The sequence below is a fragment of the Mytilus trossulus genome, chromosome 4 (assembly GCF_036588685.1).
Source record: "Mytilus trossulus isolate FHL-02 chromosome 4, PNRI_Mtr1.1.1.hap1, whole genome shotgun sequence".
NCBI classification, from domain to species: Eukaryota; Metazoa; Mollusca; class Bivalvia; order Mytilida; family Mytilidae; genus Mytilus; species Mytilus trossulus.
Genome location: NC_086376.1, coordinates 4,221,850 through 4,247,134, shown reverse-complemented (window position 1 = coordinate 4,247,134; position 25,285 = coordinate 4,221,850). Strand labels below are relative to the sequence as shown.

At 31.7% G+C, this 25,285-nt stretch overlaps 1 protein-coding gene across 2 annotated transcripts in view; it reads right to left on the bottom strand.

Moving 5' to 3' along the window:
* Window positions 1–3,380: 3,380 nt before the first annotated feature.
* Window positions 3,381–25,285, bottom strand: part of LOC134714520 (uncharacterized) — a 48,504-nt gene continuing 26,599 nt past the window's right edge. For both annotated transcript variants that reach the window (XM_063575820.1, XM_063575819.1), the window contains exons 4-10: window positions 20,920–21,044; window positions 20,205–20,343; window positions 8,867–9,105; window positions 8,497–8,538; window positions 6,202–6,313; window positions 4,549–4,710; window positions 3,381–3,983 (exon numbers count right to left, since the gene is read on the bottom strand). In XM_063575820.1, coding sequence (XP_063431890.1) covers window positions 3,592–3,983; window positions 4,549–4,710; window positions 6,202–6,313; window positions 8,497–8,538; window positions 8,867–9,105; window positions 20,205–20,343; window positions 20,920–21,044 — 1,211 coding nt within the window. In that variant the 3' untranslated portion in view covers window positions 3,381–3,591. The remainder of the gene's footprint in view (window positions 3,984–4,548; window positions 4,711–6,201; window positions 6,314–8,496; window positions 8,539–8,866; window positions 9,106–20,204; window positions 20,344–20,919; window positions 21,045–25,285) is intronic.

Sequence of the window (25,285 nt, the reverse complement as noted above, 5' to 3'; positions counted from 1 at the left end):
GATAATACATATTGATTGTCGAAATCACCATTATACAAAATATTAATTAACATACAGTAAACATGATACAAAAAAATAAGGATTTATTGTGGAATTATTGACAATTCAAAAAACTGCCAAACACATGTTGGTTAAAATCACTGAAACAAACATATTATTCCTGAGAAATATATGAAATCTTTCCTCTTAAATGCCCTTATACACAAATTTATCTAAAATTGGATCTATATATTATTGTATATATTTAGGTTGATCTTATTTTCTATATACAACGGTAATCAATTCTATGTAAATTATTATTTTGAAGGTCAAAAGATAAAATTCCTAATTCGACCTGTGTAAAATCAAAGAAATATGTAAGCTTTAATACATCAATAAATCAATTACATTTTTTTTTATCTACATATAAATTATCTGCAATTCAATCACAGCATTTGAAGAGGGAACTCATGCAAGTATTTTCACCTATGACATGTTTTTGTAACGTATTTGTAGTTTGTAGAAAGAAATACAGAGCTGGAGTCAAAACAATACATTGTCAATTACTAATATTTTTTGTCAAAATGCCAAAATTTCTAAAAAAATCGACTCATAGAAAAAACCCAACTTTTCTTCATATGGTAAGTCTTTATACCAAATATTTATTAAGTAATTGAAACATAACAAATTTCAGAAGAGAATGGACGGATAGATGGAGTGAAAACCTATAAGCCTCTTCGACTTTAACAGTGAAGGTCTAACAAACATTTGTGTATCTATATGTGTCATGATATTACATATCATAAGTGGAAAACCAACTGATTGTGTTATACGGTTAAATGCAACTATTATGAAATAAGCAGCATATTAGCACTGTCAACATATATTTGTTCCACCTAACAGAAGTTCCACTGGAAAGTTTGTTATAAACAATGTCATAATACCTATTCCTGCAGGAACAAATATTCTATACTATTTATTCCGTTAGGAACATATACTCTTATATTTATTCCTGTGGAAATAATATTCCAGAATATTTTTTCCTTTTGGAATTTATATTATACAGGAACTTATATGTCGTGACAACACGTGGTAGTTTCCCAATAATGATTATATTTGTTTTATATTTTAAAACGATTAAAAGATTAAGCAATAATAATCAAAAAAACAACTTACATATACATATAACTTCTCAAAATAAATGTATATATACAAAATAAGATTTAAAGACTGGATGATTGGGATTAATGCCACTGTTCGTAAAGATTCACTGTGAATCAGATTTAAAGGGGGATGATACAATACAATACGGTGTTTCATAAATTATAAAGTTATAACTACTAATGCCCTACATTTAAATGAAAACCAATGATATAAAATATAATAGGGTGTTTTATTAATGCACGTGTAATAACTAATAATGCCCTGTAGAATAATAAAAAAAAAGTGAAGCATCGTAAATAACAAAACATGAAATGGATGGATTTCATGTTTCTGAATGTTGAATAATATCAAAGCAATGATTTGCTTGTAATGTACATACATAAATAAAGATTTAAGAGAATTATCAAACACAAGATGATTGCCAATACTCGTATAAGAAAAGAAAAGAAAACTTTCAAATAAAAAACTAATAATAAATCTAATGGAGGAACAGTGCTTTTGTTGTTGGTTCTTAAATTATTTATTTATTTTTGAAATCTATTATCTACTTAATTTTTTATAAACTGATTTTTCATTAGGCAGCGTTAGTAAGTTCTCGTTTAGAAAAATCTATATAAAATATTTTTAACATCTATCATATCTACCACGTAACATACATGCACATATTATGTACAATGTGGTTGTCATGTTTAACTTGGATACAGTGTAATAATAACGATTTCTTAGAAGACCAACATGAAAACAGAAAGTCACATCGCAAATCATGTCGCTCATGTAATCAGCAACCTTAGAACACTAATTAAATACAGTCAACAAATATCGTTGATACATTTATACAGCTGCCATTGTATTAAAAACCATAATCATGTAAAACATTGATGTCATAGTATATTTCAATCCACGTCAATGTATGTTCTTTGGATACACGTGACTGTAATACCAATGTCAAATAAGATTGTATATAATTAAGATTTCATTTCAAATGTTGGCAAGAGCCTGTTACATCAAGTATCATTTAAACGATTTTGTGTGATTAATTATTTTCGTTTTAAAGCTGTTTATGTCATAGCTCTGAAATGAAGTATAGGTAAGCTGGAATCTCCGATAATAACTGCAGCAGGATTTATTTTTTTCGCAATGCTAGTTTTATGTTTACATATAAATTTAAATGATAAAATCTCAGGCTATTACATCTTTTCAAATACACACTCAAGTTTGTAAATTAATAAATCCTACATCTAATGCATTTGGTCTAAAGCATGCCCTTCTTAAGGAGACAAAGGAATTGAAAACAATCAAAATTACTCGAAAATAAGTTATATAAGCTCAGATAAGCATTGCTGTTTTTAAAATCATCAACATGAAATAAGGTATACTTGCTCGTACATGTGTGGTTGCTCTAGATGAGATTAAAACATCTTATTGACATATGATTTTTCTATGAAAGATGATACGTAAGTTTCACAATAATACTATACAGCATGATTAATATTCATAAATCAAATCAAATCAAATTGTACGAAACAGACTACTCTTTGACCTTATAATTAAGAGTCCACATTCTAGATTTAACTGGAATGGTAAATATAAATGAACTTAACTAAACACATCTTGTTTCAAGAGTAGTTAGGGCAATATCAGTTGACACATATTTGAAATAAAATTTGGTTTCGTCCCTCCCTGTCAATGGTTTCTACAACAACCAACATCCTTTAAGTGTTTTTAATTTAAACTTTTGTAGATCAACTTCAGTTTATTGAATAAGAAAATAAAAACAAAAAGTATATGCTGTTAAAAATATCGTTATTTTCGTATTTCAATGTAATTGGATGTCTGTATTTATTTCCTTAAAAAAATTAGTTTAGCAACTAAGCTTCGAGAGCCGTGGTGTAGTGGTTAGTGCATCGGACTACTAGCACAAAGGTTCCTGGTTCGATTCCCGTCTGGGATGAAAATTTCAGGAACTCAATTTTCGGCTCTCCCTTGACACCATTTGCGAGTATGGTCTTGAGGAAACGATGATAGTCCATCGGAAGGGGACGATAAATGGCTGACCCGTGTTAAGAGAGAGCCATATCTCTTGCACGTTAAAGACACCCTTGTAGATTTCGAAAAAGAGTAGGCTAATGCCGCTACAAGGCAGCACTCGCACCCGCAAAGTGGAAAGGGATTAATATAAGTTGAAAAACTTGTTTCCCAATCCACTATAAATAAATATGTTTAAACTAAACTAACTAAGCTTCGTTAATTTTCGAAATAAAGGTTTTCAGAATGAGATTTGAAAACGCGTCGTGATGATTTGAGCTAACACATTAAATTGTGAAGTAATTTAGTTTAAGAGATATGAATGCCTCTTTTTCGTGAAGTAAACCATTTTTAAATTTTGTTATTTTGTTTTTCATCTGTGACTTATAGATTCAAATCGAAACAGTGCAGATTTGTGGGATGTTAAACGCTCTCATTGCTAAGACTTTTAGATTCGTGAGTGAAATCCGGATATTCGTTATTTTCATTTGACTCAGAAGCATTCGCTGGAAGAAATTCACGATTAATATCAACCATTTGTTCACTAATTGCCTTTGACATCTCTGAGCTGGTTTCCGGTGGAATAAAACTAAAATAAGTTTCCATCATTTCTTTCATGTCAGAATGACTGCGTGGTAGACTATATGAGTCAACTAAAGGAAAAGCCTCTTCATTACTTTCTCTGCTAGTTCCATTATTGTCAGTCTCATTTGGTATAACATGATCAGTCTCGGATACTTCATCAATACCAATATGTTCATTGTTTAAATTAGTTTGAGGATGACTCGTTTCTGAAGATATACACTGTGATACATCTAAAATATAAAAATTAAATCATTGTTAAAGAATGAACCATTGGTTTTTAAAACAGATCATTATTTAGAATCAGTGCAATGTTGATTTCTAACAATACTTCTATAATTTGAATAGAGATTAATATGGAAATGAGGAACAGTTTAGATCTATTTTTTGAATATCAACTTGTCGTACTTTGATGATGGTTTACTTTTACAAATTAATTGGGACTTGAAAGGAGAGTTATCTCATTGGCACTCATGCCACATCTTATTATATATATACATTTCACTCACTATGGACAATTATGTCATTTTCTAGTTTGAAATTTTCTAAATGTCCTGCCTTTATGGATGTGGTATTTTTTAATTTATTACTTATCTAATGGTTAAATATGCCAAAATTTGTACACCGAATCAGGAAAACATGTCACATATAGAAAAACATGAAGTTAACTTGTTAAATAATTTGGGTAGTTTTAAACAAAAATTTGGGTAGGTCCTAATTAAATCCATTGTAATATAAATATTAATATTTCATTAATGCAGTAAAACAAAAAAATGACAAATATTTAATATAGTCTACCTAAACACGAGCCATATTGCTTTCTGAAAACTATGAAGGCACAAACAGAAGCAAGCATTAATAAACCCCCAACACATAACCAAGCAATAAGATCTGTCTTTCCGTTTGTCAACGAATTCCAATCTTTTGTCGAATCATTGTGATGTAAAGCTTCAATGATCTCTGTTAAAAAATAAAGGAATCATTCAATAAGATACCAAACAAGTTGAATAAGATACATAATTAAATATAATAGTAACTGTTTTACATTCGACTTCATGACAATTGATATCTTATATATATTCTAAACAAATTATATTCAGATATACAAGTATGCAGTATCTCCTTATTGTGACCGTTTCAGTTTTATGTTGCTTAATTCCGGTAGTCATAATGTCCATATGCAGTTTTTATCGTACTCCGTGTCACTTAGTGACGATTTGATTAATACTGGTCTGGATTCGTAAGATGTAAAAACATTTCATAGAAGACATCATGGCGTAACGTCTTCTGTATTACCGTGTTTCAATTTTGTTTCACTTGGCAGGAAAAAAAATTCCCTGAGCAAATACTTCTTTATATATCCTGATGTGTTTCACCAACCTCTCTTGATTACGTATATGCCTTATGACTGTATGCAGTTTATCAACGCACTTGACATTTGATAGGTCTGACTTTTATTTTCGTTCCAATTTGTTCAAATAGTTCGTCCAATTTTTTTACATCCCGATTTTTTTTTATTGGTGCGTTCATGATGAAATTAAATTTAGAAAACTGATTCCTGATTCGGAAGCACAAAACTTCTTTACATTAATTTAGATTATTATAAACGAGCATGATGGAGTTTCAATTGGGAAGGAGGAACTTCTTTATCTGAGCACATCACTTTTAGTTTTTACTGAATCGTTTCGTGTTATTATTGCAATCAGTTACTAGCTTGCCATTTACGGTTCTTGAAAAAAAGACATGTGCCCATGTCAAACATATATTTGATCATGCATCAATAGTTTGAGAATTCATATTTACCTTATGTTTATAAGTTGGTAAATCTTTGGGCAGAACTTAAGAATTAAATGATGCAAGTATGACTTATCGACGGATTTTAACCGGAGCCTATCAACTGGTGTCGTCAGTAAGAACAGCAAAATTCTTTAGAGCTCTATTGTCAACCCTAAATTTTACGGGTGGTTGATTTGCTTTATCCTAAATTAAAAGACCTAGTCTTTCGATGGGTTGTGATTATAGGACCGTTGTGTGATTTCCTGCATGTGCTGTTGGTCATAATGTTATTTGTCTTTCGCAACTTATTGTATTAAAACCTCTCAGTAATTTTTTTTTACAAATCCATCATTGCCCTTCAATTTTTATTATAAGCGAATGTATTTTTTATGGAATATATTTCTTCCTGATAATTCCCTTCACCTTCTGATGATGTATCAAATTTGTTGATGGCACACTCAAAGAAAAAAGAATCCAATGATGACGGCGTCCGCGAAACTTTAAACTTTACAATTAAAATTGTTGGTGTAATAACTTTCCCGAAGGCAAAAACTATCTTACAAGAAAAAAATAATAGGAAAAAAATGCAAGGAAATATTGCACCACTTATGCTGCTCTAAGATAACACTTAGTCAGCTTTCACTGAGTCCAAATACTTAAATTAACATGCATTACCTTTACCGACAGAGCATTTCGTGGTTGCTGTTCTACACGGCACACAATGTCGGTCTCTGAGATGACATAAACATTTGGACGGAGAATAACTATAAATGTCAACTGGTGTTACCTGAAATAAAAAAAAGAAAAATATAAAGAACTTTTAAATAATATTAGCTACGTATTAATGCGCAATAAGAAGTATAAATTGTATGTGGTCCCACCATTCAGTAACTTTAAGTATTTAATTGTTAGTTCCGAATATTACAATTAAAGCAATTATGACTATCTATAAATTTGTCAGAAATTAAGTTATATCTATCTAATAATGCATTTTTTGCAAAATATTTTATTTTCAAGTTTGTAAAACACAATTTCAAATGAACTTTAAAGCAAAACATTTACCATTCATAAAATAATTACATCTCGTATGGATTTTAGTGGATAAGGTTAAGACTGTGGATTTCGGTGCGTAAAACACGTGCTTTTGGATTAAAGTTCAAATAATTTGAAAACCACTATTTCAAAAACGTGTTAAACATGTAAATTCGGACAGAATGGTTTAAATTGTAATAAGACAATCATTATAGAAATGATTTGAAGTGGTATTATGAAAGCACATTAATGATGTCATCAATTTATCTAAACTGTTTAATGAAATTATAGCTTTGCTGATAAACTTTATGTGAGGACAGCATTTTAGAAATTTTACTTACTTATATCTTCTCATTTTGGAACAAATTTACACCAGAATAAAGGTTAAAAATTCCAACAATTGTCTTGCAAGAAATCTTATACCAAACAAAAAAATATACAAGAACAGGACAAAAGCACGACGGCACCATGTAAATTCAATTTAAGGTCAATGTGAAGTATTTCACAAATTTTTATTGTTATGCAGCAGAAAAGTGTCGGTATAGATTTTTGATGAAATGTGAAATTCATTGAATTGATTTCCCCTAAAGGAAGCACACAATTATGTCTATAATCTTATTTTTCAAAAACCTTTTTTTTTTAAATCAGATACTGTAATTTGTATTAGGAATGTGAAGTAAATCTACTTAGTTTGATTTTACGCAAGGGAATGAGCCCTTTGTAACTTATTTTTCTTTTTTATTTCTTTTATCTTGTTTTCAAAATTATTAAATGGCTTCAAATATTGGGAAAAAAACAGGTATATTGTCATTTTCAGAAGTTGTTTCTTAGTTTAAGATATTAAATGAAATCGTAATTGGTCTATATCTCAATCATCAAACTGAAACCTTATCACTGCGATTTTATGACAATAAGAATCGCTATCTTTTCCTAGCTTAATGGTCGAAAACCGGAACTGTTTGTTGATAAATAATAATACTTCTATGCAAATAATGAATTATTGTATTAATACTGATACTGCAGGCCACGTTGTGGGAGACAATCAATCTATTTCTGTACCTGACCTCTATCTGACTTCTGGTAGATGTTATACGTGCATGAAGACTTAGATCTGTTAAACTGAGTTAATATCTTACATTATATGAAACATCATATATCACAATCATTTTACACTGTTTTAATCCTTAATGAAAGTCGATGACAATGTACGTTAATATTTAGATAATCTGACCTATAAACCAAAGATGTGTTTTTAAGTCCGAGATATAAAAACCGTATAACATAAATATTTAATATGGCACTTCGGTGTTGACATGACTATCAATAATGTGGTCATTTTAAAAAAAAATCCTGTTTACAAAATTTTGAATTAAACGAAACACTAAGGATTTTCTAACCCCAATCATCGATTACCTTAGTCGTATTTGGCAAAACGTTTTGGGGATTTTGGATCCTTAATGCTCTTCAACTTTGTACTTGTTTGGATTTATAAATATTTTGATATGAGCGTCACTGATGAGTCTTATCTAGACGAAACGCGCGTCTGGCGTACTAAATTATAATCCTGGTATCTTTGATAACTAATTAAATATATCATTGAAGACATTGATCAATAGACGATCATAAAGCGTATTACCTGGTTTCAAGGCTATCCAGTAATGAACCAGGTTATCATATATATATACAAAATATAAAAAACATTATAGGTTTAGTTAATTCCATTTAATCGTTTAAATATCAGTGTGTTATTCCGTTGTTTTTCTCAAAAAGTGTATGTATTTCCTTCGATCTTAGATTTGTTTTGGTTTAGTCGAGTTATGACTATTGAACAGCGGTTTACTTCTGTTGCCATTATTTACTAAACAATAACACTTATTATTGGTGCCACTGGTATTGTTGTATAATTTCATCACTACTATTAATAATTTAATCACTTACCCATACTTCGATAAATTCTACTGATTTCGTAATACTGAAGTTCTGTAATGTAAAATAGCGATTTAGATAGGTTAAATTCAAAGTGTACGGCTAGAAGCTGATGTGTATCTTCTGTTTTGTTGAAAATATGGTACCGTACGATATATATATAAATTGTATGTGGTTTCAAAAGAGTTGCTAGAAAAATTGATAAAACTAAAGTTCAGGAACAATTGACGTAACTGTGGACATTATTGCTTGTACAGTATTGTCTCTTTTTATTTTTATTTTTTTCCTGCCATAAATCCATTTGTATATCTCTGACCTCAATATGAAATCTCGACATGAAAATAGTCCTTGTATACAGAATTTTCTCTATTTCACCACTTACCGTAGAAATGTAGCCGTTGGTGAAAAGATGAAGTTGATCTTGATGAACACTGTATATGCTTGAGTTAATGTTTATGTTGGCTATATCCATTTGAAAATTATCAAATACGCTAATATCAAATAATGTCATCTGAAAATCATTCGGAGGTATTTCTATGAGAATCTGTATTGAATTTGTCTCTTTGATAAATAAACATTCAACATACTGGTCCCAGTTTCCAGAAAAAAGTCGAAAATGATCTGAAATAAAAATAGTCACAATTGTAATAACGAAATTTATTAATAAAAACAGAAAAACTAGCATTGTATTCAATCTCTTTGAAAATATCATTAAGATATTTAAAAAAAAAAAAATCTAAATCATAAGGCAAAATATGAAAATATTTTAAAAGATTTCAGAGACTATGAAATGAATACGTATATGTGGTGGCGCTTTGAACGTGTCTTTTAAATTTTAAATCGTCTAGTGATGAACTCTAACAACCCACCCTTTCAAAAAAAATCAATCAAATTAAGACACAGAATAACTTAAGACACAATTAAAAGAACGACTGCTGTAAGTATACATATACTGCGCTGCAGGCCAATAAACGATCAATTAACTAGAAACAAACTATTTAAATATTTAATAAAAAAAAATCCGTATTTCATTTTAAAAACTAGCAACTTTCAGCTAAAGTCAACTTATTCAACACAATTCAAGCATTATAAAAATATATATATATGAGCTGCAAGAATGGTGTTGCCTCTTGTGACGAACCATTTGATTCGATATGGAAAAATCTATTTTATTAGATTGTCTTGTTATGTAATATAGACAATCGAATAATTATAACTGACAGCATAAAAAACAACTCTGGGCTTTTCTAAAACATCCATAAAGATTTTACACAGGTAAATGGTTGAAAAGACAGAGCAAAAATTGTGTAACACTTCAAGAAGCCAGTATATAACCATATTTGACCGGCTTTGATAATGCTTTGATATATTTTCAGTTCATACTTAACTTTACTATTTTCGAACAAAAACCTATACACAATTGATATTTTGTGTAAATAGAAATGATAAAAAGGATGTGGTGTGAGAGCTAATGAGACAAATCTCCATCCAAGTCATGTGTGGAAAGTAAACTATTATAGGTCAATGTACGGCCTTCAACATGGAGCATTTGCTTACGCCAAACAGCAAACTATAAAGTGCTCCAAAATGACTAGTGGCAAAACAATTTAAACAGGTAAACCAACGGTATACCATTTTATGGTAAATTATTTGTTTGAGAACGACATATTCCACAAAGAGTCTCTGAGTTGAAATTCCGATTTAAGCACTGATGATGATCATTGGTCTGCGTTTCTTCCCACAATCATAATGAATCACGAGTAAATTTTATTTGTACCGTTAATACAAAGTGAAGTCAAATTTTTGCATGCATATATTAGATTTGAGTAGAAGAACTTAATTGTGGATTTGTTTTTTTGGAAAAACATGGTATCAGCATCAAACGTTCGATCACAATACACAATGCAAATTGTCGGCGAAACAATCACCATGACAGCGCTTTTTTTTTTAATTTTTGTGCGGACACGAGTCAATGCTTAGTTCACAAATAACACGCATCAAGAAGCTATATAATAACAAAGGCGTATCAAACTGCAAACTATTTTTTTTTGTAAAAGATGTTGCATGACGATATATATAACTTTTCAAGATTTAAAATACTAAGAATTCAAAGATCTCCCACACTTTGACTAAATGATACGTCCACTAGATTGATAATTTTATATGTCCACTGATTAATAACAATTCAATACACAAGACACTGTTACATGTGGTGTGTTGTTATATTGCTAAGTTAATATTGAAACGATAATGTATGCCTAAAAGCCAATCTTAATGTATTGTAAAGAACAAATATCAAGAAATCATAAAAGAGGGACGAAAGATACCAAAGGGACAGTCAAACTCATAAATCTAAACCAAACTGACAACGCCATGGCTAAAAATGAAAAAGACAAACAGAAAAACAATAGTACATATGACACAACATAGAAAACTAAAGAATAAACAACACGAACCCCACACAAAACTAGGGGTGATCTCAGGTGCTCCGGAAGGGTAAGCAGATCCTGCTCCATATTTGGCACCCGTCGTGTTGCTTATGTGATAACAAATCCGGTAAATAGTCTAATTCGGTAGGTCACATTCATGAAAGGGAAGGGGATTGTAGTTACGACGTAAGGAACATATCCGAAATCATTTGTGAAACGGTTATTCCATAACGGTCAACCAACTCGTGAAGGCGTCCGTAGAATTTACGAAGGGATGATTTCAACTTCACCATTTGGAACTCTTGGTTTAATAGCTTCCTTGTAAGCAGCAACCCTCTATCAAGAAAATCATGATAGGAAATGCAAGCACGGGAATATCGTATCAACTGGGAGATATATAACCCGTATGCAGGTGCTGCTGGAATGTTGCTTCTTAGAAATGGTAAGTTCACAATTGGAAAGCTGAAATCATCTCTTTTGTCGTAAAGTTTTGTTTTCAACCGGCCCTCATTGTCAATTCCTAGATGTAAGTCAAGATATGAAGCAGCCTTAACTGTATTTGTTGTATCCTTTATTTATAGTTCGATGGGATGGATGAGTTCTACATAGTCACGAAATTTTGAATTGTTTAGTGAAAGAACATCATCTATATAGCGGAAAGTAGAGTTAAAAGGACATTTCTAACTTCTTATCTTTCTTCCTAAGAAGTTCCTGCATGAAGTCAGCCTCATAATAATTAAGAAACAAGTCGCCAAGTAGAGGGGCACAGTTTGTTCCCATTGGAATGCCGACAGTCTGTTGAAAAACATGTCCTCCGAACGTAACCAATATGTTGTCAATCAAGGAATCAAGCATCTTGATAATATCAGTTTCAGAGAATTTTTTGTTTGAATCAGAGTGATTCTTTACAAAGTAGGATTTATCCCTCCCTAAGACAAGATACTTGTATCTACGTTGGCCATTCTTTTTTATAATGAAGCAAAGTAATACCAACTCTTTCAACTTGTCTTTTAGTTTGGAATGTGGAATAATTGTGTAAAGAGTAGAAAAGTCAAATGTTTTAATACTGTTACAAGATGAAAGAGAGTTAGATTGTATGTACTCTAAAAGATCTTTGGAATTTTTAAGTATCCACATCTGATTCACGCCACCTCTAGAATAGGCAGTTTCACAATAGTTTTGAAGCCCATCTTTGACTGCTGATAAAATAGATGTTAATAATTTAGAAAGAGGTTTCGTGGAGCACTTGGAAGACCCAGCAATATACCGTTGTTTGTAAGGGCACTTATGTAGTTTAGGTATCCAATACAGTGATGGAAGATCCAGTTCTTCATCCTTGGTTGAAATTCCAAAGGAACATAGAACAACCTATGATTATCCAGGATTTCCTCTTTGGTAAGTGTCGTGAGGGTATATGTTGAGTTTCCAAGTGAATTGTCAATACTTAATTCGTTTATCAAGCAGTTAATGTAATGACTTTCACACACAAAAACGATGTTATTTGGGGCTTTATCAGCGGGAAAACAACATATTTGTCATGGAGGTCGCAACATTTGGGTCTTTAACGATTGACGTTGCATGGAAATTGATAGACCCATTCAGTTTCTTAATTCTGATTTGTATCAACGACCTCACTGCCTTAATCCATTCGGAAAGAGTGTCTACGTCTTCTTTTTCGCGCTTAGCCCATTGTCTGGCATAATCCTCTACTGAATCATCATAAATGATTAAATCAATTATTACCAGCTGAACACAAGAAAATGAGATTTGTTCTTGTTAATGGTAAAATGGTTCTAAATGATAGATGATAAGGAAATGCTTTCGGTAAAAAAAAATCCGTGTTTTATTTACTGAAAGTATTAGATTCAAAGTATATTTTAACTGAACGCATACTACCCATTCAAAACCTATTTTTCATCAAGGTGTTTTAATTTCACAGCCCTCTAAATATTTTGTTTTGCTCAAATTCATGAGAACTACTTATATTGTAAATATTGCATGTATAATAAAAGATAGGCGAACAATACAAAAGGGACATTCGAAAGTAAAACAAAAAAACTCCGAGGAAAATGCTGAACGGAACACAAAGCAAAGGACATCTCAAATAAACTCATTATAGATCCCACGATTAATTGTTGTATTTACACCAAACGCGCGTTTCGTGTAAATTTTGTATTTACGCCAAACGCGCGTTTCGTCTACAAAAAAAAATCATTACTGACGCTCAAATCTAAAAAAGTTAAAAAGGCCATATTTATTACAAATTTGAAGAGCATTGAGGACCAAAATTCCTAGAAGTTTTGCCAAATACAACTAAGGTTATCTATTCCTGTGGTAGAAAAGACTTAATATTTCAAAAATTCAAAAGCTTTGTAAACAGTAAAAAAATAACAACCTTCATATTCCTTACTTGTAGAGGCATTTTTTTTTATGTAGAAAATGGTGGATTGAATCTGATTTGATATCTAGCTAAATCTCTCACATGTATGACACTGATAAACTCATCAGTCGAGAATAAACTGGCATATTTCTATATACATCATTTTTCAAGAAATGTTTAAAATCGACAGTGGTACATGAAGATTAGTAGTCACTTACTACCAAATATTAGCCTGTTTTTCTGAAAACTTCTATTATGGACAATATATAGGAATCTTATTAGAAACTCGTAATGAAAATTCGTGAACAGGTAAATTTTAATTCAAAATGGTTTAATATGTTGCTCATTCAGCAAATATTAAATAAGTAGATGTATTTACTAGTTCAAATTTAGAGAAAAAAAGCAACAAAATGTGTTATCAGAACAGGTCTATCTGTACAATATTCTTAATGTTTCTTACTTGCACTAGTTCTGTGAAACATCTATGGTTTCAAATAATGATATTGTTTGGGAACGTGCTATGGGGAGACATTTGTCTAATCATCAGGTTCATTTTATTAAGAAAAAAAATGTATTGATTTTTCCTGCGATCATGCCAATTGACTTCTATTAATCAAAAAAGGAAATTTTACTACTGCTTTGTAGCTTTAATGAGGTCTTTTTTTTAACCTTCGAACAATTTAACGAGGGATTAATGACATTTTGTCCTTTAGGTATTCAACAGTGATTATTTCCTGTGACTGGATTGGTTTTGATGAATCCTAAGAAACTCTTTTCGTGTAATGTAACATTAGATATAACGGTTTTTGTATTTTTTTATGTCTACTTTTGAACGTATAACTACAGTGAAAACGTAGATTAAAAGGCAGAACATATGTACCAAAAGGCATTCAAACATCATAAGTCGACGAAAAACAAAAGTTACCACGGCAAAATAAACAACGAAAACAATATAGTTTTTTTTTACTCTTTGTTCTATAAAATTTTCTTTAGTAATATGACATCACCATTAAGACAGAGAGTAAAGTAAACGGGTGTTGCATTTTCTTAATTATTCTTGGTATAAGTCTGCCTGCTATAATTAAAAAAACGGGCTCGCGAGGACAAAAGTGCGGTTTGTTTGTTATAGAAACATATGGCTTCTAAACGTCAAATTTATGTTTTAAATAAAAAAAAAGCTTAAATTATTACGTTAATATATATATATTCCCGGCGAGGGAAGAAACAAAAATTTGCGAAAGCAAATTTACAGATCTAACATTGTTGGGTTGATGTTTAGAGGAGTTATATATATATAACATTGTTGGGTTGATGTTTAGACGAGTTGTATATATATATATATATATAAATATAACTCCTCTAAACATCAACCCAACAATGTAAGATCTGTAAATTTGCTTTTGCAAATTTTTGGTTCTCTCATATATATATATATAACTCCTCTAAACATCAACCCAACAATGTTAGATCTGTAAATTTGCTTTTGCAAATTTTTGGTTATTCCCTCGCCGGGATTCGAACCCATGCTACTGTGATATCGTGACACCAGATCGCCTGCACTGCAGCCGTCCCGCTATATATATAAGTTCGCCGCTAGATTAAAACTGACGTGGAAAGGTAACACACGTCCAGCGAAGCTCTATTTTTGTAGAGCCCAGGTGGTCGTGTGGTCTAGCGGGACGGCTGCAGTGCAGGCGATTTGGTGTCACGATATCACAGTAGCATGGGTTCGAATCCCAGTAGCATGGGTTCGAATCCCAGCCAGGGAAGAACCAAAAATTTGCGAAAGCAAATTAACAGATCTAACATTGTTTGGTAGATGTTTAGACGAGTTATATATATATACATATATGTCGTGTACAAGTTGCGATTTTGTACAGGTTGAGATCACCCCTAGTTTTTGGTGGGGTTCGTGTTGTTTATTCTTTAGTTTTCTATGTTGTGTCATGTGTACTATTGTTTTTCTGTTTGTCTTTTTCATTTTTAGCCATGGCTTTGTCAGTTTGCTTTAGATTTACGAGTTTGACTGTCCCTTTGGTATCTTTCGTCCCTCTTTTATAACATGTACAAAAATATTGTACATGGTATAACTCGTATAATGCAATGTATCAAACATCGTGCAAAAAAACCACTCATTTGAAATTGTAACTCACTTCTAGGACTTGTTAGTTTTAAAGATCAGACTTGTGTTTTATCTAACTATCTTTTAAAGACAGCAACATGTCGGTAGTGAAATGAGAAACAGACACATCTGATGGTAAACCTAAATACATTGTATCTATTTCAAATGTTCTTACATGTAAATTAAGTTTAAATGCTTTTTCAAGCACGTGATAAGTGTAAATTAAAATTGTGTCTATATCTAAGATGAATTAAGATTAAGCATATCTTTTAAATTTAAGCTGGGTTAAATTATACATTCCGCCATTATGTTTATAAGCTATGGTACATTTTTGTATTATTGTCTTGAATTTTTGCTAATGTGCTTTGTTTATATGCATTTTTGTGCTTCTTTGATACATTTTTGTTTGCTTCTATAGTGATTACGATTAGAATACAATGTTGACTGCTGTTCCCCTGTTTTTGACTTTTTTACCTATAATAAAATTGAGAATGGAAATGGGGAATGTGTCAAAGAGACAACAACCCGACCAAAATAAAAAAACACAACAGCAGAAGGTCACCAACAGGTCTTCAATGTAGCGAGAAATTCCCGCACCTGGAGGCGTCCTTCAGCTGGCCCCTAAACAAATATATACTAGTTCAGTGATAATGAACGCCATACTAATTTCCAAATTGTACACAAGAAACTAAAATTTAAATAATACAAGACTAACAAAGGCCAGAGGCTCCTGACTTGGGACAGGCGCAAAAATGCGGCGGGGTTAAACATGTTTGTGAGATCTCAACCCTCCCCCTATACCTCTAACCAGTGTAGAAAAGTAAAAGCATAACAATACGCACATTAAAATTCAGTTCAAGAAAAGTCCGAGTCTGATGTCAGAAGATGTAACCAAAGAAAATAAACAAAATGACAATAATACATAAATAACAACAGACTACTAGCAGTTAACTGACATGCCAGCTCCAGACTTCAATTAAACTGACTGAAAGATTATGATTTCATCATATGAACATCAGGCACAATCCTTCCCGTAAGGGGTTTAGTATCATACCATCATAACATATATGAGAAGAACATAACCCGTGTCATGCCAACAACTGTTTTTAGAATAAATGTGTTTAGTTCCGACGCAAAGACCTCATCAGTGACTCAATATTAACGCCAAAATATGCAATCTTTAATGACTTGACAACAGTATCGTAATTATATCCCTTCTTAATAAGTCTATTCAAAGGTATAATGTATGTTTGTGTTGTTCACACTTCGTTGTCAATATAATAGAGTTTGATGCGACTGTTATACAAGTGAGAAGTTTAGCTAGCTAAAAAGCCAGGTTTAATCCACCGTTTTCCACATAAGAATAAACTCATCATAGATACCAGGACTAAATTTTGTAAATGCGCCAGACGCAAAAGACTCATCAGTGACGCTCGAATCCAAAAGAGTTTAAACGGCCAAATAAAGAACGAAGTTGAAGAGCATTACGGGCCAAAATTCCAAAAGTTTGGCCAAATACAGCTAAGGTAATCTATGCCTGAGGTAGAAAAGCCTTAGTTTTCAAAAATTCAAAATTTTGTAAACAGTTAATTTATAGATATAACTATATCAATGATAACTCATTGCAGTGCAAAAAGTGCTGACTACTAGACTGGTGATACCCTCGGGGAAATAAATCTCCACCAGCAGTGGCATCGACCCAGACCCAGTGGTTGTAAATAAACTCATCATGGAGAAAATACCTGTACCAAGTCAGGAATATATCAGTTGTTGTCTATTTGTTTGATCTGTTTGGGCTATTGATATTGCTATTTGATTAGAGACCTTTTCTTGGAGTTCAATATTTTCTTGTGATTTTAATTTTTTACCTATTCTTTAATAAGGGACTAGTACTAGCAAATAAAACAACATTTTGCTGTAATGAAATCGTCTGTATATAGGAAATTTATGATTACCCCTATTTTTTTTGTGATCTGTGTACTGTAAATTCAGAAATTATTGCGTGCATTTATTATTGCGATGTTGTCATTTTACACCTTAATGCGATTTTAATTTTTACGATTTTGAGAAAAGTCATGCTTAATTCAGATAAAATATTACAAAGTGCGAGTTTTAATTATTGCGTTTACAACTCAGTCGCATTATTCGCAATAATAAAAACCTCGCAATAATTTCTGAATTTACAGTATATATATATGTGTTTCTGCGTATATTTTTTTTTTATTCCAGTGCAAAAAGATTAAAACAGGTATTGTGGTAAAAATATCAGTTTAACACCTACGTATATGAATTTGAGGTCTCATGTCAAAGACAGTGGTGTTCTTTAGTTACATCTTATTGTTTTTGTCCTGTCGGTTATAAATTGATTTCCCGTTTTTCTGATCCAAGACGATTTTTATCTTGTCATATTGTAAAGTCAATTGGATTGTCTGCCGTTAAAGCATGTAGTTTAATTTGACCTATAAATTTCTGTTTGTGATAATGCTGATTGATAATTAATGGTGGCACTACCAATTTGAAAAATAATGCTTGCGGGGACATTCCAAATATAGCTTTACAGACCTAATGGTAGAAATTTAAAACGTATGACCTTATGTAAGCAATGATTTGATCGAACGATTTTATATATTTAGAAAGGGTAAAAATCCACGCATTCCCGTTCCTTAGCTAAGGGACAGAGTCATTTAGAATTCTGTAATTAAGTCCCATTCCTTAGCTAAGGGACAGCGTCATTTAGAATTCTGTAATTAAGTCCCATTCCTTAGCTAAGGGACAGAGTCATTTAGAATTCTGTAATTAAGTCCCATTCCTTAGCTAAGGGACAGCGTCATTTAGAATTCTGTAATTAAGGTTCTAAAGTAAATTATTAACATAAATGTCTCAATTTCACTGCAAGTTTTCTTCATTTGTCAATTATATTTCCTTTTACAGATTTGACATGGTTTAATTGTTCAATTTTTCTGTTCAAATATTAAGAAAGTTATCTAGAGTATTCTTGATACTCAATATACATATTTATCCTGCAATTGCGTGTACTACTATACAGATACAGCCCTACAGATATCGCTATGCTGTATCTGTATACTATACATATATCGCTTTTTAAAAAGCTCCACCCACTGCCGGACTAAGTACTGTTTGAACCTGTGTGACCTCAGAATGTGTATTCCAGTTGCATTCCAATCACAATGACAATTGTCGATTTCAAATGATTGCGTTACAAAATCAACCATGTCAATTTCAGCATGCATGTTCAGTGAATGTCAAGTCTGAAGCCGCGTAGGACAACTCGTACACTTCTGTTTCAAATTTGACAATGTTTTTGTTATTTGTTTTTACTGTTGAAATTAGTTGTTATGTTAAAAAAGATAATTATTCACCTTGAGCGATGTATTATTGTTGACCATTCGAAATTCTTTTTTTTGCGAACCCGTCTTCAGCGTAATGTGTGATTTTGATAACTACGCGGGCCTCAAGGGATTACAAATCGAAAACAAATGCTAAATATGTTAGTTTTTGTGTCTTTAAAAACACAAACAATATACAGAATTAATGGCAGGATAAAGACAATAACTGTTTAGTGTCTTTAAATATCAGCTGTATTTGTACTCGGCTCGAAACAGGTGTAGTAGCTCGCTAAAAGCTCGCATACACCTTGTTTCCTAGCCTCGTACAAACACAGCTGATATTTAAAGACACTAAACAGTTATTGTCTATATATCTAAACATCTAACTTTGACACTTTATAGTGAACGGTGCAGGATTTGATATACAATTATTGAGATTACACTGTCGATGATTTAAGTTCGCCTCAATATTGCTTATTTTCTAAAGAGGAGAAAAGTGCCATTTAGAAGATGGATCATTACATTGTTATATTGGCTCAATCCTTTTCGTTTGAAGTTTGACCAATGTCTGAATCATATCACCAGTCATGAATAACTGAAAACGAAATAAAGGTACAAAAAAAGAAAGGAAACATAAAAATAAAAAATATAAAACTATACCTTTTACTGAAGCAAAACCACAAAAACGAAACCTGACGTAACCGTATCTCACTAAGAAATAATCTTTACGTTTTTGGTAAGATCAAACTTGTCAATTAGTGTTTTTGTAAATGTTCTAATGTTAAGTGATACTGGCTGATAGTATTATCAAACATAATTGATGATGCCGACCATGCATGTATCAAGATGTTGTAAAATCAGAACAATCAGAGAGTATTTTTTTAAAGGTTAACAGATGATTTGCGACAGACGACGATTGCCGGTGTGATCACTTGGTATTAATCGCCACTTTGCACACTACTTTGCAATTTCGTGGCGGTCAGTTTTTAATTCCGGAAACCCTGAAGAGAACCACATACCTTCGGTTGGAAAACTGTTCTCCACTTATATCTGATGTGTTCCCTCAGTTTTAGTTTATAATCTGACTTTGTTTTTTTCTCAATCGATTAAAGAATTTCAAACAGCGGTATACTACCGTTGCCTTCCTTACCAATCTAGTCAATAAAGAATGGATTACAGTGTAACTGCCCCGTGCTCAATTCGATATCGGTACTGAAGAATGAGTCCGACTACTTAGACCAACCAACTACCGAGGCACTTTGATCGGTGACGAATGGTACACACATTGTGAAAAGAATACCTTGCACAAACCCTTTTTGGTCACGAAAGCTAAATTTATATATTTTATATTTCCCCCGTGTTTTTCACGAAAACTTACACTATTCTTAAATCGTTGTTCCGTCATGCCCAGTGTAAATTTTTTAAATGAAATTTCTACTAACCGGCAAATCCAGTTGTGTCAACATCTGTTTCTAACATGTGTGTGTGTTGTTGAAACGGATTGAAGCGAGGTAAGTTGTATAGAAGAAAGCCATAAGTAGACATTGGCTGAACACCATCTATCATGAGGTAAAATGTTTCCTATAAGTAAAAAATTCACCTGGAGTAAATTTGTAGCATGAGAATTGCTAATAATGATACGATCTTTTCAATTAACAAATTGGTATAAAGTATTAAACAGAGTTTTAATGAAAGTAATGATTAGTGCTGTTTTATAACATAGAATAAAATAATGTAATCCATATATAAAAAAATTATATATAGTGATACTGACTGAACAAGATGGGAAAATTTTATTACTGAAAAATCTGCAAAGCGTCAAAGATTTCGATAAAAAATTGTTGAAAAGTGAAAAAGATATTTGTTGTAAGTTATACAGTCCCAAACAATATAATTACAGCCCTATCCACAAAATCATGAAATATTTATATAAGATTAAATCTACATCGCATCCCTATATCTTTTACGATAGTGGTGACGCCTGTGTAGCAAAATTTGTCATAAAATGTCAAATGTCATCAAAAATACGTTCTATATGAAGACCTTTAAAACTTTAAGCATATCTTCTCTGAAAACCAGTTCTAACAAACATAACATGATTAAGTTATCTCATTCCAGACGTTATAATATATTTTAAGTTCTTAAAGTATGACTTACAAATGAATCCAGAACTATATTTGTCTTGTTTTGAAGTTCTAATATTAAGCATCTACCACTTCCAAAATCGATGCCATCTTTTCCTTCCATGACGATTTGATATCCCTGAATTACTGGGTTATAACCTGCAACAAAAGTAGTTTGTTGATTGGTAAGTGATATACATTTAAATATTCATAGCACATACACATTCTAACAATCTGCTTTAAACAAACGGATAATTGTTAGAGAGGCAAATATCAAAACTCATAATTCGAAATCAAACAGACAACGACATGGCAAAAAGAAACACAAAAAAAAACTAGAAACAGTTCACAAACCAATGAAGACTGAACAACACAAACTCATAAAAAAAAGTCAGGGATGATCTCAGGTGTTCCGGAAGGGAAGTAAAATCCTGCTCCACATGTGGCATTTGTATCATTGTAAATTTCATACATCAGAGAACAAAATTTTGGAAACTCCCTTAACGAATGTATTAAAAATTCTCTAGAGTATCAATTAGAATGTAAAAATAAAAAAATACCAAACTTCGAGGAAACTCAAAACGGAAATTCTCAAATAGAATGGCAATATGAAAAAGTCAAACGAATGGATACTAACTGTCATATTCCTGACTTGTTACATTCCTGTTCTTATGTAAAGGAGACAATTTTGATTTCGGTATCTTTCGCAATAGAATGACAAAAATGTGACAAAGTAAAAAAGTCACACCAAAAGAAGGGGAAGAGTTATATTTACAGATCAATAAGTTTTTGGTGTTTTCCAAGTTTTCCAAGTACGTACGCACCTAAGTTACAAATGCATATTTTGCAGCGACTATGCCAAAAGTTATAACTAAGCTTCTTTTAAATTATCTTATTGTTTTGCGGCTGCACATGATGTTTCCACAACAGAAATAATCAGCAGTGTTTTTTCATTGTTTATTATGACGTTTAAAGTAAAATAGCAAAATTAATGCTGAACTCCAAGGAAAATTAAAAACGGAAAGTCCTTTATTAAACAGCAAAATCAAAAGCTCAAACAAATCAAACGAATTGAAAACAACTGTCATATGCATCAGTTGGTAAAGACAGTTCCTCTTCTATAAAATTGTAGATGTAATTGTGACGTAAAACATCAAAAATTGTAATCAATTCATTTCTATTTCTTCATTTTCTGCCTTTAACATAGTTATTAGAGACTCATCAGTGAATCTCATATCAAAATAGTTGAAAGCCAAACAAGTATAAAGTCGAAGAGTATTGACGACCAAACATTCCGAACAGTTCTGCCAAAAAACGACTTAAGTAATATGTGCCTGGGATAAGAACATCCTTATTATTTCGAACAATTCATACGTTTTCAAACAGCAAATTTATAAAAATTACCATATAATTGATATTCATGTCAACACTGGAGATCTGACTACTGGGCTGTTGATACCACCGCGAACGAAAACATCACCTTAATTATGTTGCACCAACAATGGTCTTTCTAATGCCTCTACTTTTTTCCAACGGAGTGTTTCAATATTCGTAAATCTACCTATCTATTTATTTTAACATTTATTTATTGGTCGTTATTTGTATCATCTTACTATCTTTAAAATATATCTGTTCAAACTGCAAATTCTATGACACACTTGCACTGGTCTTTAACACATAAATGCAATTTAAAAGTGTGTTTGTCTTTCTGGTGCCATAACTGCGCGAAGGTGAACAAATGAAAGTTTCAACCGTATATCCTAATACTTTACGTGAATCAGTACCTGGTGACATCTCCACTATTCAAAACTAGCATTTATCAAGCTTATGAATCACCCTTCCATTAAATCGAAGAACTATTGATTAAGTCACAAAATAAAGAGAGAGTCAAGAGTAAAAGGATTATTTCAGAGGGAAAGTGACCATATTAAAGAAAGGAGAAACGCAATGTCTGACCTGTTTAAGGTTATCTTAATAAACAGTAGTTCGTAACAATATTATCGTTCACAAAATAAATATCTTTTATAAACTTAAAACTTGAGAAAATTGAACAAACTTTAACAAGATTCAACTACAAACAAGACGATTATATTAAGATATGAGGGTAAAAATAGAGTCAAAATGAAAACAATAGTTATTTACATCACTTGTTTATCAGACTGATACGATTTGTCATGACAAAATGTTGACAAAGACTTTAAAAATGCAATTGACATCAAGCTTTTATTATTAGCTGCTTAATAAAACGTTAATACTTCTTCAAAACACTAAGGATTTTCTACTGCCGTGTATAGACTTGGCAAAAAATAATTTGAATCATTTTGGTTTCCAATGCTACTTTCCCTTTTCTGGAAAAATATTTTCCTGTACGGATTTTTTTTTCTGCTTTGATATTTTATTATCTGAAATGTTAAAAATCTCCTTCTAACCGGATTTGGTCGTTGTTGTTGTGATTAACTTGATTCTTAAATGTATCTTTACTGACCCCTCAAGTTAAACAGTCTCAAACAGAGTCATACGCATGAAAAGTCGAACAAAACTATTTTCAAACAGTGGTTCTTTACAGAAGATTAACTATCAGACACCAAAGGTTTCACCATGTGTTGACATACTGTAAGTTTTACATTTCAACCGTAAATGTCCAGTTCATAGATGACATGACATGGATATAGGAAGATGTGATATGAGTGGCAATGAGACAACTCCCCACCCAAGTAACAATTTATTAAAAAAAAATGAATACGAATGAACAGTCTAACAAAACTATTTTCAAGTAGTGGCTCTTTACAGAAGATTAACTATCAGACACCAAAGGTTTCACCATGTGTTGACATACTTTAAGTTTTACATTTCAACCGTAAATGTCCAGTTCATAGATGACATGACATGGATATAGGAAGATGTGATATGAGTGGCATTGAGACAACTCCCCATCCAAGTAACAATTTATTAAAAAAAAACACATTATAGGTCAAGGTACGGAATTTAACACGAAGCTTTGGCTCACATCGAACAGCAAGCTTAAAAGAGCTCCAAAAATTACTAGTGTAAAACCATTCAAACGGGAAAACCAACGATCTAAACTTGAAAATGGAAATGGGGAATGTGTCAATGGGACACCAACCCGACCATAGAAAAAACAACAGCAGAAGGTCACCAACAGGTCTTTCAATGTAGCGAGAAATTCCCGCACCCGCAGGTGTCCTTCAGCTGGCCCCTAATCTATGTAAAAACGAAAAACGAGAAACACTTATGATCCACATAAACTGATGAGTCTTTTGAAGACGAAACGCGCGTCTGGCGCATATACTAAATTTAGTCCTGGTATCTATGATGAGTTTAATAACATGTCTTTTTGTTGTATTTATTTTTTATCTAAAGATAAAATAGACCAGAAACTGATGAACTAATCGGTCTGCGCTACATGTGTTTTTAATGCTTGTATGTTGTTTATATAATCCAAATTATGCGCAAATCTCTATAATACTAAATATACTTAAGTTTATGCTGTTCAAAGAAAGTACTATTTTTCAAAATTCATACAGATTACAAAATTGCTAAACACATATATTCATCATTCAAGGTAAAATATTTATTTAAGTTACATATGCCTTTGTATAAAAATGCTATTATGAAAAATATACAACTCCTAAGCTTTATCCGCGTGATATAGGGAAACCAATGTTTACTTTACAGTCTACAGATTTCGGAGAGACCTTTTTGGATAATACGAGATGTCAGACATTTCACTCTGCGAATTTTAAAGCGGGTAAACAAATTATATTAAAGATACGATTTTGTTAAATACTTCTACTAATGCCAAGTATATATAAGAAACAAATTAAATATCAGAGTTGACAGGATATTTGTCATTTTTTCTGATAACAGATTTACATTAAAATGATTCGGATTACAACAGTCAGTTGCAATATCCGTTAAATACATTTGATTGTTTTTAAGCAACATAATATTGTGTTCCAATTGTTTATTACAAGTATGAAAGTGGATAGAGTAAATAAATATAGATTTAAAACAATCCATAAACAAACATAAAACACTTGTTACAAGATTCCATGTTTCAACGTGTCACATTTAATCACACAAGCTTTCATTGAAATATTTACCAGGTTACGTTTGTGTAACATTTTTTGATTACTTGTGACGTCTGTGATTTCGAAGAATTGCGGTCAAATATCGATCAGATGAATAAATGAAGAAATTTCGTACAGAAAGAATCTTTGAACGTATCAACTGTACAAAGTGCGTCAGTCTTATCTCTTTAAATTACAAAAATCATGCATTTTATTTTCAAATTTGTTTTTTTATAATTTGTATTATCATAATTGGAAATTTATATTTTGAATCTGTTTCTGTAAGTTTGAACATATTTTATTGTTCAA